Genomic DNA, 18,635 nt, shown 5'->3' on the forward strand with positions numbered 1-18,635 from the left:
ACATCTTGTGGTTAAATTTTGATCCCAAGGATGTTTTGATAAATGAATTCCAGTGATCAAAATGCAGCAGCATAGGCATCCCAGCCATGGACCGAACCTTCATGAAGGCATCCGACCATAAATGCTGATTCCCATCAATTTGAATTCCAGTTAAGAACAAGAATGAACCAGTACCTGGAAGCTTAATCCAGTCTCTAAGGGACTTGATCCATCAAAATTTGATATTCTATTTAGAACACGTCCCAAAGAAAAATGGCCAGATTAAAGAACTCGTCAGCTCAGAAACATGAAATGCAAAATTAACAGAGACCAGATTTCCAAAAGGGTTTTAGCATAGCATCAATGTTCGTACAAACCCAGCTGTTTCTTCTCACAAACATTTAAAAAGGCCTTTGCCCGTCATACTAAGCAAGTATATATGCTGAGACCAGCTTTTAGATCTGCATTCTAATAAGCTATCAACACTGAAAAACTCTTGATTGATATATACATGGGGACTTCGTCTCAGATGCGTCACCACCATATCCCTCCTATCCTTCTTTCACGCTAACTCTTGATTTTTCATTTTGATATTTGTTTTGGGAATGGGAAATGAGAACAAACCCAGACCTCATCCAGAAGCTATTTGAAATTATATCCTACACTACAGATTACACCAGCATTAGAGGGTAAATAAATTCACCCCGCATCCCTAGAAACAAGGGGTTCCACAAACTCTGAGGTTAACATGACTTGGAGCTCTTCCATAATCATCTATACCTGAAGTTCATGTCGAGGTCAGGACCAAAAATACCTGGAATATGACCAGCTGCTGCAGGGTGGATCTGCTTTGAATTAGCTCTCATTTCCATTTCAATCAGCCTTTCAAGCGCCTCTGGGTGACCACCCATACCAACCCCGGCAACAGCTCCTGCATATGGCACCAAAGAACAGGAAGAAACAAATCACAAAATGAGGAACAAATATAGAGGAAATGAACAGGTTGGTTTAGTTCACAGATAAAAAACATTCAGTGGTTCTGTTGGAAGAGTTATGTTGCTGACTTCTACTTGTCCATCTAAACAATGGAAACATGGCATTCAGAAGAACATAAGCCAAATTCCGGGCAATTTCTGTTCTTGTAGTTGAAGCTTAACTACAGGGATTAGAGCTTAGAAGGTGACGACTAAAAGAATCCACCACAACACATGGTGGATCATTAAATGATTTATCCCATCTTTTGCAACTGTAAAAACAGCAGCAACATGCAGATAAAGATTAATTCCAGCATCCGAATCAAGCTTCCACCAAAACCAGACTGAATGCAATCGATCAATCAAAAATATGCTGAAAACAAACAGTATCTCAATAAATGCAATGAACTTTACCTGGCATTCCCATTCCAAGGCCACCATTGTTTGGCTGGTGGTGGGGCATTGGAAAATTATGTACATTGCCCATCTCAGGTAAATAACCTGGCATGTGATTGATGGGATGAGATAGCGGTAAACCTCTTGGAATTCCCTGAAATGGGTATTGTGGTGGGAAATTTCCTGGAAGTGGCATGTGCTGTAACATCAGATGATGAGCAGCAGGATCAAACCGTGGATCACTAGCATTGTTGAAAGCATGATGAGGAATAACATTAGCAGGAAAAGGATGCTGTGGATCATGATTCCTATTAGCGAGTTGACCCAATTGCTGCAATAAAGGCCTTGGCTGATTCATCAGATGAGGTAACTGCAAAGATAGCCTACCCTGTAAATCATGATAAAGGTTATCAGAATCAACAACGCCAAACTGGCCGCGTAAATGAGGCAGGCCATCGAGACCAAGTGTTTGAATATGTTCCACATCTCTGGGAATATTGTTAAGCAATTTATCATCGAGTTCTTCCACAGTCTTTTCATGTAAGAGCTCCTTGGTATTATTTGCATTCATAAGGGGCAAAAGGTCAGAGGTTATAGTGTCCAAAGAGTCACTCACTGTGATCAAACCGTCCTCTTCTGGCAGGTGAATCTCCAGAGCTCCCTCTTCAGCACCGGCACTGCCAAGCTTTGAACCCTCAGTAGGAGAGTCTCTGTGATCTATCCCAGGACCCAGAATATTGTAGCCTCTTGCTTCCTGAATATGGTTTAAAGTAACCATTTGTTCTTCACGAACGGTCTTGCTGGATTGATACTCACCTGAACTAGAAGAGAAGAAAACATCTGTATGAGAAATTGGTCGTCCATGTGACAGAGGAGCCTCGGTGTCATTAAGCCCTCCAGCTGAACCTCTATGAACTGAGACTGGGGCTTCCACAGAATGGAGCTCATACATAGATTTTGCCCCAAATAATGCTTCTAGCATCAGAGCCTTCTCAGAACCAGGGACTCTTTCAGAATTGCTTGCAGTAGAATTCTCAACACCCCCAAGATTGAGATCCGTTTTCACATCTGAGATGGAGATTCTATCATAGGATTCCATACCTAACATAGGAGATGCCGTCGCATCATTCTTTGTTCCCTTCTGCAACAAAGAAAGAAGATGTTGGGATGCATGATCATCCATATTAGTTCCCTGATCTTCAGATTTACCATCTAACGAAGTCCCAGCTCCCTGTACAGAATGCCGTAAAGTTGAACTGCTATCTTTAACCTCAGCCAAGATGGACTGCTCAAGGTCCTCACACGTAAGCACAACAACACTTGAATCGGGCCTAGCACCTTGATTATACTGTTCAGATATCCCAGCTATAGAGGAAGTTGCAGGAGATGTAAAGAGCTCATTATTTTCAAAAGCTAAGCTTTGTGGGATATGCCCTGCAGCTTTGCCATTAGAAATTGCAGGTGTTTGCAAACCTACTTTCTCCTCATTGACGATTAAAGAGAGCAAGTCCCTGGATGAAAACTCTTCCACGGAATTTTTTTCTACAAAAAAAAATTGCTAAGTGTTAAATCAAGAGAAAAACAAGCTGTAGGGATCTTACAAGGTCTCAATATTTTGATAGCTTTACCTTCTTCAAGAAACCAACGAGCAAACTTAGAAGATTCAGATACTACAGGGCTCCATGTTTCCTCATATGTTTTGAGACCCTGATTCTGTAAAGCAACAAGAGGATTAGTCACTGATGCTCCTCATCATTCATCTATATGTCACCATAAATACATTTTTTCTTTCTTCCAATAACAGAATGTATCAAATAATAATAAATCAAATATCAATATGAGACTAGCATGCAAAGTTAGAACATTCTTAATAACACAGGAAAAAGAAAAGAATAAATTGGAAGCAATACTGTCATGAGAAGCAACTGGCAGGTAAACAGGTACTGTAACTGCAAGCGAACAGCCACTGGCAGTTTCATGGATTTGCTTTCAGGTTATAGAGAAACTGAGAAACTACTAGGCGAGGTAGTTTCCAATGTGGTCTCTACTTTTTCTGAATTGAATACATCATTACAGTACAGATGCATGCACAATAGCAAATTTCCAATATGAGGAAACATGAAAGCAAAATGATGATTACATGCAGGTGCATTGCATTTCTATGTAACTTTGATAACTAAAATCACTCTGAACTAACTTTACCCTACGCATGTGAGAACACACATGAGACTCTTAGCATATTTGGATCCCTAAACTAGAAACAGAGGAATTTTAAAAAAACTTGAGGTATGTAAACTATTAGAATTTTGACTAAATTTTGTCCACAAAGTAAAACTAATTGATAAAGGATGATGTACCTACATTAAGTGCCTGTTTGGTAGTAGACTGTAAACAATAATGCCGTGTAAATGGAGCTACATAAGGTTGTAATTCCAGTATTTCTATTACCAGATAAATCTTTTGTTTTATGGGGACTGCTTGCAGAAAATAAATAAATCTGTTTGATTAAATGTAGAAAAATGACTCTGAATCTGGCCGGTTCATTTATATAGACAATAATACATCAATATAGAAATATATAGTAATATATTAGTACCCTATATCAATAACTGATATATTAATTGATATTATTAATATATTTAAAGTACAAATCCGAACACAATAAGCATTCTACATTATTAATAATATACATGTCATTTTTTACTATACAATGATAATTTTTATAATATGTTCTACTCAACTCAACACAACCAAGCCTTAATCCCAAACTAGTTGGGTCGGCTACATGATCATTTTTATAAAAATATATATTTGAGATATTATAATACTATAATGAACTAATTATTATTGCTTTGATATGACAACTAGCACTTGCCCAATGACTGCAGTTCAACCTAAGGTCATTTTGGCCATTGGTCAAAATGCTACATTTGCCCAAATATGTAAATCAAGTTACACCGAACCAAAGTGGATTTAGGTTGGCTGCAATAATTGCAACCGCAGCACGTTCATATACAAGTTACCAAACAGGCCCTGAGTTCTATGCAGGATAAGAACAAATTGGACGTTGGACTATCAACTCAATAATAACAACTTGTGGGGAAAACTATGAATATTTTGAACAATTTGATGAAAGTTTAACTCAACTGCCATTTTCTGAAGCACTTATCGGGCAACAAGAAACAAAGAAAAAAACCAAATGCATCAAAATCTTCTTTTTTGCATGCACTAAAAGGAAAGAGTGGATATCGAAAAATAAAATGAGAGAGGGTAGGAAGGAATACTACGTTAGTTAATGGCAAACTAGGATGACAAAAACATTGATCATGAGCGAAAATGCTGCTTTCCACCTAACACTTCATTGAAAAAAGTAAGTTGTTTTAAGAAATAATAAAAATTATACTTAGAGAAAAAATATTATGAAAATTATAAATATAAAGTTGAAAAAACTACGAATATTCTAATGCACAAAACATCTTTGATAACAAAATACAGGTTAAACCAGCACCTTAATAGCAGATTACCTAACATTCCCAAACTAAAACAAGAGGAAAAATATAAGGAGGGATAGGACAGGTAAGCAAAACTATATATCATTAACAGGTGAGGGATCTGATGATTTTGCTTTTATTCATACATTTTTTAACTGCTAAAATCCTAAAAGAGATTTTTTAATGAAACTCTAAGAATTATATGAAAAAGTTGGAAAAACAGGTAGTATTTCTATTTTACAGAGCATCACCTACAGACAATTCACAAGTTCATTTAGTCCTTCACTAGCAAGATAGCTAGTTTGCCAAATTAAATTCTTACACCAAAAGCCATGATTACATACCCCCTCCATGACCCATCTAAACATAATAGCAAAATTATCCTCCACCAAATAGCTACTCAACTCGGTCACAGTTAAACCAATATAAAAGCACAGTAAACATGAATCTTCAAGAAACACTGAAGCTAACCAAGATTATAGAAAAGGAAACAGAAAAGTAGAAGCTTTGCTAGAGTATCCTCTGCTGAAATATTCATGATATAAACATCTACATGACAATAATAGTTAAAAATAAAATAGTTGAAAAATGTCCAATAATGACGTTCACCAAATTATTAGTTAGGAAAAGACTAGAAAGAGACGTATTAGAATGTAAAGCCATGACATTAGGTACTATGCTATTAGGGAGGAAAAATCACAAAGATGAGCTGAACAGAAGACATCACCATACCTCAACATAAGTAGGCGAACTTTCATAATTTTTTGCCAGAGCACTGCCAAACAACTTTTCCAGAATTGAGGTAGAATGATCCTGACCCACTGTATTCACAATCTCAGACTTTGCCTCTTTTTCGTTGGAAAAATCATTCACTCTATCATCTTCCCAAACTTCACTGACTTTCTGAAGACCAGATGTCATAGTGGCCGCATTTTCAAAACCAATCGAAGGTTTAACAACTTCCGCATTTGTTGACGAGCTTTCATTTACAAAGAAAACAGAAGTGTTCATGAAGCCACTTTTCTGCACATTGGCATTCATGCACACAGCTGACTGATTTCTTTTCTCTTGATCTTTATACATGCCATCTAGAGGAATCTTATCCCCCACAACAGCACTTCTAGCCTGAGAAGGTAAAGAGAAAACGTGCAGCATGGTTAATACTATTGACTAACAAACAAAGGGCTACACCTATTTACAGTAGAATAGGTTTAAACAAAACAATGTAAGCCAACTAGAGAATTCTTCTCCTTTCAATAAGCTTTAGGTGCCATTTTATCCAATGTATCATTCATTTAGCTCAAACTAATCATCTATAAGGAACGGCAGATCCAATTATTACTTGAAAAGGTTCAAATAGAAAAGAGCGAGCCACTAATGTAGTTCACTCACCAGCTGGCTTAAAGTTGCTAATGCTGAATATGCACTCCTAGCAAAAACCAATATTGATCCTTTATTTTCATATTATTAAATTTAAGGTAAGGAAACAAAACAAACTACCAATGAAGCATCCATTTCGATAAGAGAAAGTACCATGTGTGATATCTGTGCCAATCAGAGGTTGACACAGTCCCTCTAGTGTTGTATTGTCCCAAGATTTGAGGCACAAAAGGACATGGAAGTAGATCAAAGAAATTGCAGTAAGGACAAAAAAATGCTGCTTTACTTAGATAAATTTTAAATTCTTGATACTAGTGTATACATATGATTAGTACACATAAGTTTTAACTAACTCATAGAAATCTAGCAACATAAATCATCCTAGAAACCTACACCTTTTGCTATTTAAGACGAACATGGTACAATTTTAGGAAATATAACATACAAATTAGCATTATACAACTATGTCTACTTATTGACACAACCAAACTTAAATACTGAACTTAAATCTCATGGTAAAGACAATGGAAGGAACACAAAGACTTGTACATTAACAACACATTGTAGGTGCTGTACATATATTATTAGTGCCACAATAAACACATACTGGTCATGCCACACATGTAGCATCTCATTTACTCTGTGTTCCACATCATTGTGATGGTGATGAGCCACGACCAAGCCAGCCCAAGTACCAAATATCCATAACATTGGATGCATATGAAGGTGGTGGGGCAGCCATGGACCGGATGCATAACTGTGCATACCATTGATTATTTGTTGGCTATTGTGGTTTGAACCCATCATTTGTCAGCTACTGGATTTAAACTTTTTCGCATTACCATTTACAAATGGTTTTGAATGCATGGGGAGGTCCAAGTATATATGCAGGATTTGGCTAAGTCTTACATAAGATTTCCCCTCCTTGATCACGTAATCCTGCTTCACGGGTCAAGAATGCAGGGATTTGGCTTAACCAGATAGCAATTGTATCCTCTATAAACAAAGGAGTTTATTTGCAGAATTGCCTCATGGGGTGTACCTGAAGATAGAAGCCAGTTGCTGTTTCATTCCCATGCTGAAAATTTTGTTTTAATCATTACAACAGCCTAAAAAGGCAACGAATTAGCCTCAACCAAGGCACTCATTGACCAACTTGTCCCAATCCGACCCACCCACTGGACCCCTTTTGTCATGCTGCTTCCATATTCAGCCAATGCATCAACATTATGCAGCATATACCTAGGTAATATCCGAATCGATGATCTGGGCAATCTCAACAAATATAAATAACGGCTTGATTTGCTCCTTCCCGTCTATGAAGGGTTATCCATGTCACCAAGTAGCTAGGCTAGCCTTTTACAATCAAGAGCAAGCATACCCAACAACACCCATTTGGGCTACTTCTTCGGAGTCAATAGAAAGAGCACCATCTTCCACCTCAAAGGTCGCATGTGCATACCATTGATTATTTGTTGGCTATTGTGGTTTGAACCCATCATTTGTCAGCTACTGGGTTTAAACCTTTTTGCATTACCATTTACAAATGGTTTTGAATGCATGGGGAGGTCCAAGTATATATGCTGGATTTTGGCTAAGTCTTACATAAGATTTCCCCTCCTTGATCACGTAATCCTGCTTCACGGGTCAAGAATGCAGGGATTTGGCTTAACCAGATAGCAATTGTATCCTCTATAAACAAAGGAGTTTATTTGCAGAATTGCCTCATGGGGTGTACCTGAAGATAGAAGCCAGTTGCTGTTTCATTCCCATGCTGAAAATTTTATTTTAATCATTACAACAGACTAAAAAGGCAACGAATTAGCCTCAACCAAGGCACTCATCGACCAACTTGTCCCAATCCGGCCCACCCATTGGACCCCTTTTGTCATGCTGCTTCCATATTCAGCCAATGCATCAATATTATGCAGCATATACCTAGGTAATATCTGACTTGATGATCTGGGCAATCTCAACAAATAAAAATAAAGGCTTGATTTGCTCCTTCCCGTCTATGAAGGGTTATCCATGTCACCAAGTAACTAGGCTAGCCTTTGACAATCAAGAGCAAGCATACCCAACAACACCCATTTGGGCTACTTTCTTCGGAGTCAATAGAAAGAGCACCATCTTCCACCTCAAAGGTCGCACGGGAAGAAATCTATTCATTCATGGTTCGCTGTACTGATCTGTGCCACCTTGCACCGGGCGTACCATATGGTACCATGAAAGTACAGATATGGTACAGTTCGATACAGCGCAGGGACTGAACCAGCCTATACCGAGTGGAACCAACCAATTCTGTTCAGTATCCTGTTATCCCAATCTCTGGGGGTACCTTGACTAGGCACAAGAATAGGGTCTCCATATTTTGTGTCAATACAAGTGATGTACCACAACATAACGGACATACCAATATGTTACTGGTACTTGTACAGAAAACCTTGTCATTCGATAGATAATATTCCCCCAGAGCTATGCATGGATGATCACCATTTGCTAAATACCTACTGCTAAAGCAACACAATTATCCATCCCACAGTTTGTAATCTCTAGTTTGAATTTTTTATTTTAATTCCAACATCAGCGCATTTTAATTCCAATGTAAGTGGGAAGAGGAGAAAGAGGAGGAAGATAATCCACTATTTGAATTTTTCAGTGGGAAACCTCATTTGCAAATCTTCTTTTCTTACTCTTTTATGGTAAACAAAGAAAAATCCATAATCTAGGAGAACCACCAAATTTTACCACTTTCATGGTATATAATTTTCCATCTCCATTTGTCATGCTATTTGAAATCAAAACTATTGTAAAAATATCTATATTCTTGCGTTAGATCTTTCCCCCTTGAACATTGACCGGCCCTCTTTCAGCAAAATCCTAGCTGTTAACATCATCGAGTAAATAACTCTAACCCACAACCCACTTTAGGCATTTTCTAGCTCCAAAGCATTCAGCAGATCATATTGACCAGACAATTCAAATTGATAACCAAATATATCCACACAAATTAACAAATAGAGACTAAGCATAGCATGTAGCTTGATAATGCACCAGTCAAATGAAGCTTATATTCAAGGCATACACAACAATTACTGTAACCAAAAAACTATTAAGCAAAAATAATGGATAACTACTTACTTCATACATCTTTTTTCTAAACTAGATTAAATATTATGCTTAAGACCATCTAGTTGCTATCAGGAGAAAGTAAAGCACTCTTTTGATTAGTAACAACATTCTTAGTAACTCCAAAAGGTACAACTCTAATACCTCTGATTCAAGGGAAGTGCTTGAAGACTGCACAGATAGACTTTTCTCCACTAGTGCATTTGCAAAACCAGGAGGTACAAGTGGCCTAGATGCAGGGGCTTGAGGAACAAAAGAAGACTTAGAAGAATCATGCCGGAAAAGGGAAGATGTCAAAGAGTCATCGGACTTGTCATTTCCATTCATTGTGACTTGTTTGTCAACAGAACTCTCTAATAGTGCAATAATATCAGCATCAAGCTTTTCTTTGTTATTATAATGCTTTTGCTTCTCTTGTAGTGCTTTCTGTTGCTCCTTCCTCATTAACTCAAAGGATGCTGTACAAAATATAAAATGAAAAAAAAATTAAAAAAAGAAGTAAACATGTACTTAATTTTACTGGCTCATGTCTGAAAGTAAAAAAAAAATCAAAAGAAAAAAAGGATGAGAAGTTAAATTGGTAACAGTAATGTATATAGATTGAAAGAATTACATCTTCTCTTTCTTTCCTCCTCTGCTCTTTCCTGACTTGAACATTCAGCAGAACCAAATGTTTCATCATTACAGAAATCACTGTCTTTTCGAGGAAAAGGCATAGCCTGGATACAAATTTCAAAGCATTAGCCTATAAGAGATTTAGCAGATATGTTAAACCCAAACTACTTATATTTCTGTAGCATTACAAGCAACCTTGAGACAGGACCAAAGGCCAATAAGGTAAGGATCAAAGACAGACAGGAAGAGATCAAAGACTGATAGGAAGAAATCAAAACAGAAATCAAAACAGATAAACAATAATAAAAATTAAAACAAAGATTTCAAACTCATAAAATGAAATGGGTGAACCTTATATGGTCGTGGGGGCTGATAAGGTTCAGAACTCTTATTGAGCTGATAATGATTACTTCCCCGAGCCTTTGATTCTGAGTGTCTTGGAAATGCACCACTTCCCAAAAGTCCATCATGCTCTGGATGTTGCCAGAAACGTCGAGATGGGTTTCCGGGTCGCCTATCAGCATCTGTATGAGTCAAACAAATCACTCAAGTGGCAGAACCCACTGAAATTCATCACAAAGAAGGAGGAGCATGCAACCACACAATAATGATGCAACCCAGATGAAAAGCCCTGAAAGCAGTATGATGCATGTCAATTAATATAAACATCAAAACACATGCAGTATGGATATTCTGATAATTTGACAGCGCTATTACTACAATCTCATACTGTTTTCGGCATGACTGCATAATTCTACAATTCATAAATAAATGTGCTGGACTTAATATGAAAATGCATCATATTCACATTCTTTCCTCTTGTCCCTTTATCTTGTACTTTTTTTTTATCTAATCAATTATTTACTTCCACGTTCTGAAAATGTGTTCATTGGCCAGAAGCACAATCTAAGCCATTAAAGGTTAATGACAAGATTGGCCAGACATTTTATATCAGTTGTCAACCTAACAAGAAGCACTAAAATCTGACGCTAGTATATAACCAAGCTCTTCAGCCCAATAGGGGGGCTGACGACAAGAACAGCTGGTGGGAAGGGTGACCCACCATATAGTCACAAGTTAAGCTCTTGCAACCAACGAACAATCCCATGGAATGCCACGAGACATGAAAATAATCTAGTAGAAGAGGGAAAGTGAAGAAGTTTGATGTAGAGTAATTTCTTTCATATCAAAGGTACAAATTATAAGCCAAAGAATCATTTACATGCACTCTTTTAAAAAGTGATCACTAATTCAAAATTCACCCCAGAATTTGAACATCAAGTCTTTATACATGTTGCCTTACCTTATTTCACCTAAGAAGCCAACATAACCCACATTTTAGTTGCTTCGCCACAGATCCTTCTTTCCTAATTGCAGTTTATGTATCCAAATCTAAGATTAGATTAAGACTGAAAACTGAACAGGTTCCTTTCCCTACTTATTCATCATTTTCATCATCTTGTTTTTTTTTTTCTAACAGAGCAGAGCAACCAAACCAGAACCTGAACCTATTATATTGGGTGAAGCATATAGATCAAGGAACAGTTCATCAAAGTTATGCAAATGTTTTACAAGCAGCACTCAAACTGACATCAACAATCAAAATTGCTGCCAAATTCCTGTAAAGGAAGCTTTCGGCAAAAAAGGGGCCCATAGTAAAACCTAGATGAAGTATAGACTTGTGCAAGTGTGGAAAAGCCCTTTATATTTTTTGATGCTTGAAAAGAGTCTGAACAAGGGTTGGACCACTTTAGATTAGGAAATACATTTTCCTTTAGGACACAAATTATATGCCAAACAGCCAAATAGAAACACTAGTCTCAATTTCATGATCCTAACAAATTGATGTAAACCCTTACTGAAAGCCTCATTTGAGACCCTTAGACGAACAAATTTGATAGAAATCCTTCAAAAATAATCAAACATTACCCCTTTCTACACTTAAACTTGTACTTGATCTAGCATGACATTAAAACATGCGATTTATCTAGGGTTTTGAGTCATATTAAGAATGGTTTGGTTTCTTCCTGTGTTAGAATAACTTAGAATAAGTTTTTGATTAGATACAGGCCAAATTAATTCATGTTTCTTTGGCTTAATACATATCGTCCATTTATGTAGAATGAGAAAAGCATATTGACGAGTTCTTGATTAAATGATTATATACTTGGTGGACCCCAATGTTCTTCTAGCGGATCCAAGTTATTTCCTTTTCTTCCCAACTGTCTCTTGTATTTTAAACAATGCCATCATGAACAATAAGTGGGCTCCCTGGATCAGTATACCAGAGTAAAACACGAAACACTCATATGCATAAGACTTGGGAAGTGATTACAATCACATACAGAGAGCAAGATAACCTAAAAACACATAAACAGGTCAATCCATCCAATCCAATCACTCAGGCAATCCCAAACAACTTAATGTCGCATATTTCTCAGTTAATTTAACTCGATGACTAAACATATATCACTTTCGTGAATATTTTTTTATAAAGAGTCATTGTTTTCTAGAAACTTGGTTCGGTAACTATTTCAACTGTGAGCAATCACACACCCTCATGTGTTTCAATACAAACTCATCATCATAATCCAAAGAATCCACTCATTCGACTACCCATGCATTAAGATCCAGAGTATATCGAGCAGCGGAGAACTCCAAAAGAAGAGATTGAAAGACATGAGTGATTGTTCTTAGCTGCACATTAAAGAGAAGCTAATACCCTCTAGTTTCTAAAATGGCTAGTAAAAGTACTTGTTGCATATTTGCAATAGTCTCCAAGCTGCATTCAAACATTGAAATGACACTACGCGTTCCATCATTATCCACCATCACATATGAAGTCATTGAACAACTCAACTCAAAAAAGCATCCTTCAATTTCATCTTCCACAATCTCTCATTTATAAATTTTCTCTAGCACTGCAAAGATGAAAGCACCAGAATCAATGACTCAAATGCAGGGTTTATAAACTTTTACGACTTTTCCGATGCAAACTCTTAGTAGCCTATAAGGGTGTCAAAGCATTGATCAAAGAGATGTATTAGAGCAAGAAAAATGAGCTTTGATGGATACACAGAAAACACATAGTTGTTGCATAAACATCATCTAAAATCATATTGTTATATAGTATAACACAATTACTTATTAGTCACAAGATTCAAGACTTACTATTATAAGAATTAAAAATTAAAATGACAAAACAAAATTTATTGTTTTCCAAGATTCATGGTATGATTAAAGGTACTTGATACAAGATAAACCATAAAGGGCATAAGAAGCAAAAAGCAGACATGGTACGAAATAGGAAGAAAAACAAAGGTTGCCAAGCAATAGGTAACTAGATGATAATTATTCAACCGAGAAATATATTCCTAATACCATTAGAATCTAAAACTCAGTTCAACATGGAATCAACTGTTAGCTTCACCAAGCAAGATTTTTTTTTTCCTTTTCACATGGATACACAAAGAGAAGTCCTAAAAATACAAAATTATCCATAAACATCTTAAATATAGCAACATTTTCAAAAAGCTAAAAAGTGCATTGCTCTACAAAATAAAAGTTACTAAAAGAAAAGCAATATGACAGTCCCAACGACAATATGTTTGTTTAAGAAGTAAAGTATGAAAAGTGGGATAACAGTAGCTATTCAGCAATATGAAAATTGCTTTTTCCAGGATAAGACAACTATAAAATTACCCAAACATCATTAAAAGATTTCCTTCAATTGTTTTAAACGTCACATATAATTATCCGCATGAATGTAAGCATGTGTTTTTGGAACTTTCAATAGCCGCCATTCATTTCCTAAAATAACAATGGAAACTCATAGTTTTAATTAACTTCAGTAATGAAAGATGGTCAATAGCATGAACATACAAGTGCCATAATGTGGTGGAAATCAAGATTTGCTATGCCGGTACCGAGACCCATACCAGTTGCCCAGCGGTATGGTACGCAACCATATTGTTCTGTTTTGAGCATGTACCGATACAGCAGAGGTGGCGAGAGAGAGGGAGAGAAAAAAGGAAAGAAAGAAAGAAAGAAAACGAGCGGAAGGGAGGGAGAGGGAGGAAGGGAGAGAGAGGGAGGAAGGAGAGAGGGAGAAAGAGAGAGAGGCGGAGGAAGGACGGAGAGAGGAGAGAGAGGCCAAGAGAATGAGAGCCAGGGGGGGGCTTTTGAGCCCCCATCTCCTCCGAAGCATGAGAATGGGGTTGGAGCCCTTTGTTTCGTTTCGTGTCGACTTCACTTTAAAAAAAAAATCAAAAGAAAAGAGGGGCAGAAACCCCTGTTTCATTTTGAAATAGGGACTCCACCCTATTCTCGTGTGCTATGTGCTGGAGATGGGGGCTCGAAAGTCCCCTCTCTCCCTTCTCTCGGCCTCTCTCTCCCCCGCTCCCTCTCCCTCTCTCCTTTCCTCTCTTTCCTTCTCCCACTCCCCCTCCCTCGCCGATTTCTCGAACTGAGGGATGGAATCATGCCGGTCCACTCTCGATACAGCTCAGTATGCCCCAAACCGAGCGGTTCGAGGTGGTACAACAATCCTTTCTAGAAATACTTGAATATGAGTGACAACCAATCATACAAAGTTACCAATGGTTACATTAAACATATAAATGTTCTAGATTTAGCTATTTAATTAAACTTATTTGATTACTTGTACCAAAAAAAATATGAATATCTACTTGAAAAGAAAGAAATGAAAACATTACAACATCCATGTAGATATTTAATACTTCTGGAAAACTACTACGCAAGCATCACAACAGAAAAATTCTCATAGCACATTTGTGAAGGAAAACTTCATCGATCAACAGTAATGTCCACAACCAACAAACCTTGCATAAACAATTCACGGTCTGACTGAAAGTCCCCGTCTCTATCACTCGAACCAGAGGAACGGGTGTCCCACCTCCCTGAGCTTCCTCGAGAATAACTATCTGAACCATCCCACCTATTTAATGGTAATGAGGCATAGTCATTGTGGTTTGAACCCTGCAAAGGTAAGCCTCCTAGACCTCTTTGCCGCTCAAGTATGCTATTAGAAGCATCTTCAAGTTCACTGCTTCCAAATAACAACAGGGGTTGAGCCCAAACCATTTCAGAGTGCAATTGACGATCGAGCACTTAACAGAGATTCATTCAAACTATACCTCAGAATTGAAGCATCAAACCCACTGGGCAACTTCTTGCAAATATCCAAGTCACTGAGCGACAAAAGAAAATCTTTGGTGTAGGATATTTTTGACTGCCTGAGTCCCGTTGCAAGAAAGCAAAAACAAAGGGTTTAGCAAACAATATCAGTGCATTAAGACAAGCTAACAAGATCTAAGTCAAAAATACTTACTTTCGACATTCAGATATACTTTCAGGCAGAGATTCTAGCACCAACTGCTCCTCATTCTCCAGACTCATTCCCAATGACAAAATGCACAAAAAACTTATCAACCAGAAAGGCAAAACCACTTTCTAGATGCGTGCCAAAGTTCCAAGTAGCTCAATTTCCTACCACTACCTTCAACCCCAGAGATTTAACAATGCCAAGTAAAAAGAACCCAAACAAAGCAACCCCTTCTTGCCAAAGCCTAGGAAGTGAAATCCACAGTTCCGTACAGCGCGCTATTCAAAAACTATACCTAAAAACCATCCACAAATAGCACCGAAATATAATCACCAATTAATCATCAGAAACTTGTTAAACAACACACACAAACATAATCCTCTCACAAAGAGATATCAACACGGAAATCTAGAGATTTATCCCCTGATACCATAGAATCCAAGAACAAGGGCATGGATTCTTGGAATGAGGGTTCAAATACGAAAAGGGATTCTTGTCTCAAAACCCTAAAGATTTCGGGGAGACAAGCGGAGAAGAGAGGAGCTACCTGAGTCGGAGGGCGAGAAGGTTTCCAAGGGCGACAGCGATCGACGAAGCGGGGTTGAGAAGGGCTTGTGCTCGAATCGTCCAATTTCCGCTTCCGATCGAAGATGAGGGAAGAGAGGGAAAGAGAAGGCGAGAGAGAGAGAGAGAGAGAGAGTGAGAGCGGGGAGAAAAGAGGAGAGAGGGGCGCGGTCTCGACTCGCCTGGACTCCGTCTCGTCTGACATGAGAGAGAGGGAGAGAGAGGACCATTTTCTTACCGCGAATTTACAGCTGTGCCCTCCTCGTTTTGGGGAGCTTCATCTCATTAAACGTTTATTCATTTATTAAATAATAAATTAATTTGCTTCTAGTTATGACAAATACGTATGCATATGTTGTAATGAACTTTGGAAAAAAGCGTCATGGACACCTTCCTCTCTCTCTCTCTCTCTCTCTCTCTCCATCTAATTAATCTATACTGCTATAAGAATAGGAAACTTAGGAACCATTTACTTTTAATTTTTTTATGAACATTATCTTTTCTTTTCACATTGTAATTAAGGGGGAGAAAGAGCGAGTCCATCTCTTTGCTGTTTTTTTTTCTTATCTTACATGGTGATAGCACACTGAGTAGTTGGTTTCATTTTATTTTTATTTTTTTAGGAGAGACCATTTACTTCTTAGATCATGTTATCCCCTGCTTAAATATGTGCATCATACATGCTAAATACTATTTTTTATGATACATAATCTCAAATTGTTTCTTCGCTTTGAAAGATGTTAAATTTAAGAGTTTTTTTTGCATGAATATCCTCCTAAATATCGAATTTTATATGAATACTCTTTCAAAATTAATATTTGCATGTATACTCATGTAAAATACTTGTTTTGCTATTCTACTTTTTTTTTATTCTCATTTTTGCATCTGTACTCACACCATCTAATATTGTTAAAAAATTAACCGTTTTAAATTAAAATGACTAAAATATTCTTAATGCTTAGATGTGCAAAAAGAAACATTTATAAGACGTTCGTGATGGAGAACAAAAAAGTAATTTCAAAATTTTATTTTATTTTTAATTAAAATAAATATGGTTTTTATTAACAGTGTTAGAAAAACCGTTATATTAGGGGCATTTGTGCAAAAATAGTATTTTATGATGATATAAAAATAAATATAAATTTTAAAAGGGTATTTACGTAAATTTAAATTTATAAAAAGGTATTCATACAAAAAATTCTAAAACCAACTCTATATCTAAATGGTGGTTTTGCTATAACATAGCTATTCCAGGACCATTTTAGTAATTACAAATAGTTGTGTATATAGAATAAAAGGAAGGAAGGGGTAGAAATATCCATATGGCAAGTATTTTTATTTGCAAACTATAAGTTTTTTTACATGCAAGATGTTCGATTTGGGTATCCTTTATCTTATTCCTAAGAGGCTTACACAAAGTAGTTGATATATGTCCAAACTCCCATGATGGTTCATAGCATATTCATGAGAAGCAATAAAAAAAAGGTGACTTGAGAAGGATAGCTTGATGATAGCCCATGTAGCTAGATATTAGCTAGCTAAATAGTAGTAGTGTTCAAAGAGGTTGCATCCCTTGGATTATGAGATTGTTGCACAAAGATGTACATACAAAATAGCCAAAGCATCAAGATATGCATACTAGAGCAAGTGAATGGAAACCGGCACATATGCTCTAGCAAAGAATATAGGCGTAGCTTTGGGCCGCTTGAGAGGGTCTCGCTTTTGCAAGCCGGCAGCTAGGGGCGGAGCGCATCAACCTGGGAGAGACTCGACCACTGTGATATATTGGATCTGAGAGGAGAGGTCGAGGGGGGATGCGAGCCCTTTCATAACATTTAGCAGATATTGGGAGGATATAGCACCTTTCAGGTTGTGCATGCCTACCGGGAGGCAAACCGAGCTGCCGATTAGGTGGCTACTTATGCGGTGCAGCATTCCGAAAAGATCTCTTGGACTCATCGAGGGGCCTTCCAGCACCGTTGTGGCAGGTTCTTTCTTTTGATTCGATTGGCTACACCTACACTAGAGTAGGATGAGTAGTCGGTGTATCAAAAAAAAAAGAAAAAGAATATAGGCGTATCTAGATATTTTTACCCACAATCTCCCACACATCCAATATAGATTTCCTGCATTCATCGATCTAGATTTAGATATGACTATGTGTCAATTATGAATATTAAGTCTAATCAATTATTAGATTTACCTTTGAGATTCAACCTTTTTTATATAAGACAATGGACACTTACGAAGACAAAAATTGAACTATCAGTAAATTAATCAGTGGTAGACCAAGAGATCTTGGGTAATTTCTTACCTTAAGGTTTATAGTGGAGAAAGGATACCCACCCATTATGCAGCCAATGAAGAAATGGAAAAAAACTATACCCTTTGTTTATGCCAACAATTCAACAACTATAAGCCTACAAGAATAATGCACACTAGACCTCTTGGCATCACATATATTGGACACTTTGTGACTCAATATTCATTGACACATACTTTTCTGATTGCTTGTATCTTGTTCGAATCCATCTTCATTCAGAACCATGCATGATTATCCCTTATTTTCAGATTATGTTCTCATTTCTTTCCATCATTCCAGTAATATCCAAATTTGTCCATATATCTGATCGAGAATATGAATATAGGTATTTGTTTATCTAATCTGTATTGATAGTCAGTGTGTGTGCGTGTGTGTGTGTGTGTGTGTGTAGTCATGCATGGTTATGTGCATATTATAATGGATGTTTAATTAATTTATCT

At 37.2% G+C, this 18,635-nt stretch overlaps 1 protein-coding gene across 6 annotated transcripts; it reads right to left on the minus strand.

The window, feature by feature from the left end:
- Positions 1–314: 314 nt before the first annotated feature.
- On the minus strand, positions 315–16,141 carry LOC103710699 (uncharacterized). Of its 6 annotated transcripts, XM_088705697.2 has the most exons (13): positions 15,856–16,141; positions 15,315–15,603; positions 15,121–15,219; positions 14,806–15,029; positions 10,316–10,488; positions 9,963–10,068; positions 9,494–9,807; positions 5,573–5,965; positions 2,978–3,062; positions 1,966–2,891; positions 1,368–1,737; positions 794–910; positions 315–638 (listed from the first exon to the last, which is right to left on the minus strand). In XM_088705697.2, exons 2-13 carry the CDS (start codon positions 15,380–15,382, stop codon positions 622–624), a joined length of 2,892 nt encoding a protein of 963 aa, XP_088561823.2. In that variant the 5' UTR covers positions 15,383–15,603; positions 15,856–16,141; the 3' UTR covers positions 315–621. The 6 variants fall into 6 exon arrangements, with proteins under 6 accessions (XP_088561823.2, XP_088561821.2, XP_088561824.2 ...); XM_088705695.2 differs by having other exon boundaries at positions 1,368–2,891; XM_017843701.5 differs by having other exon boundaries at positions 558–910.
- Positions 16,142–18,635: the final 2,494 nt, after the last annotated feature.

This window comes from Phoenix dactylifera, chromosome 10 (genome assembly GCF_051530095.1).
Source record: "Phoenix dactylifera cultivar Ajwa chromosome 10, Ajwa_hap1_PhDact_Kaust_v1.1, whole genome shotgun sequence".
Lineage (NCBI taxonomy): Eukaryota > Viridiplantae > Streptophyta > Magnoliopsida > Arecales > Arecaceae > Phoenix > Phoenix dactylifera.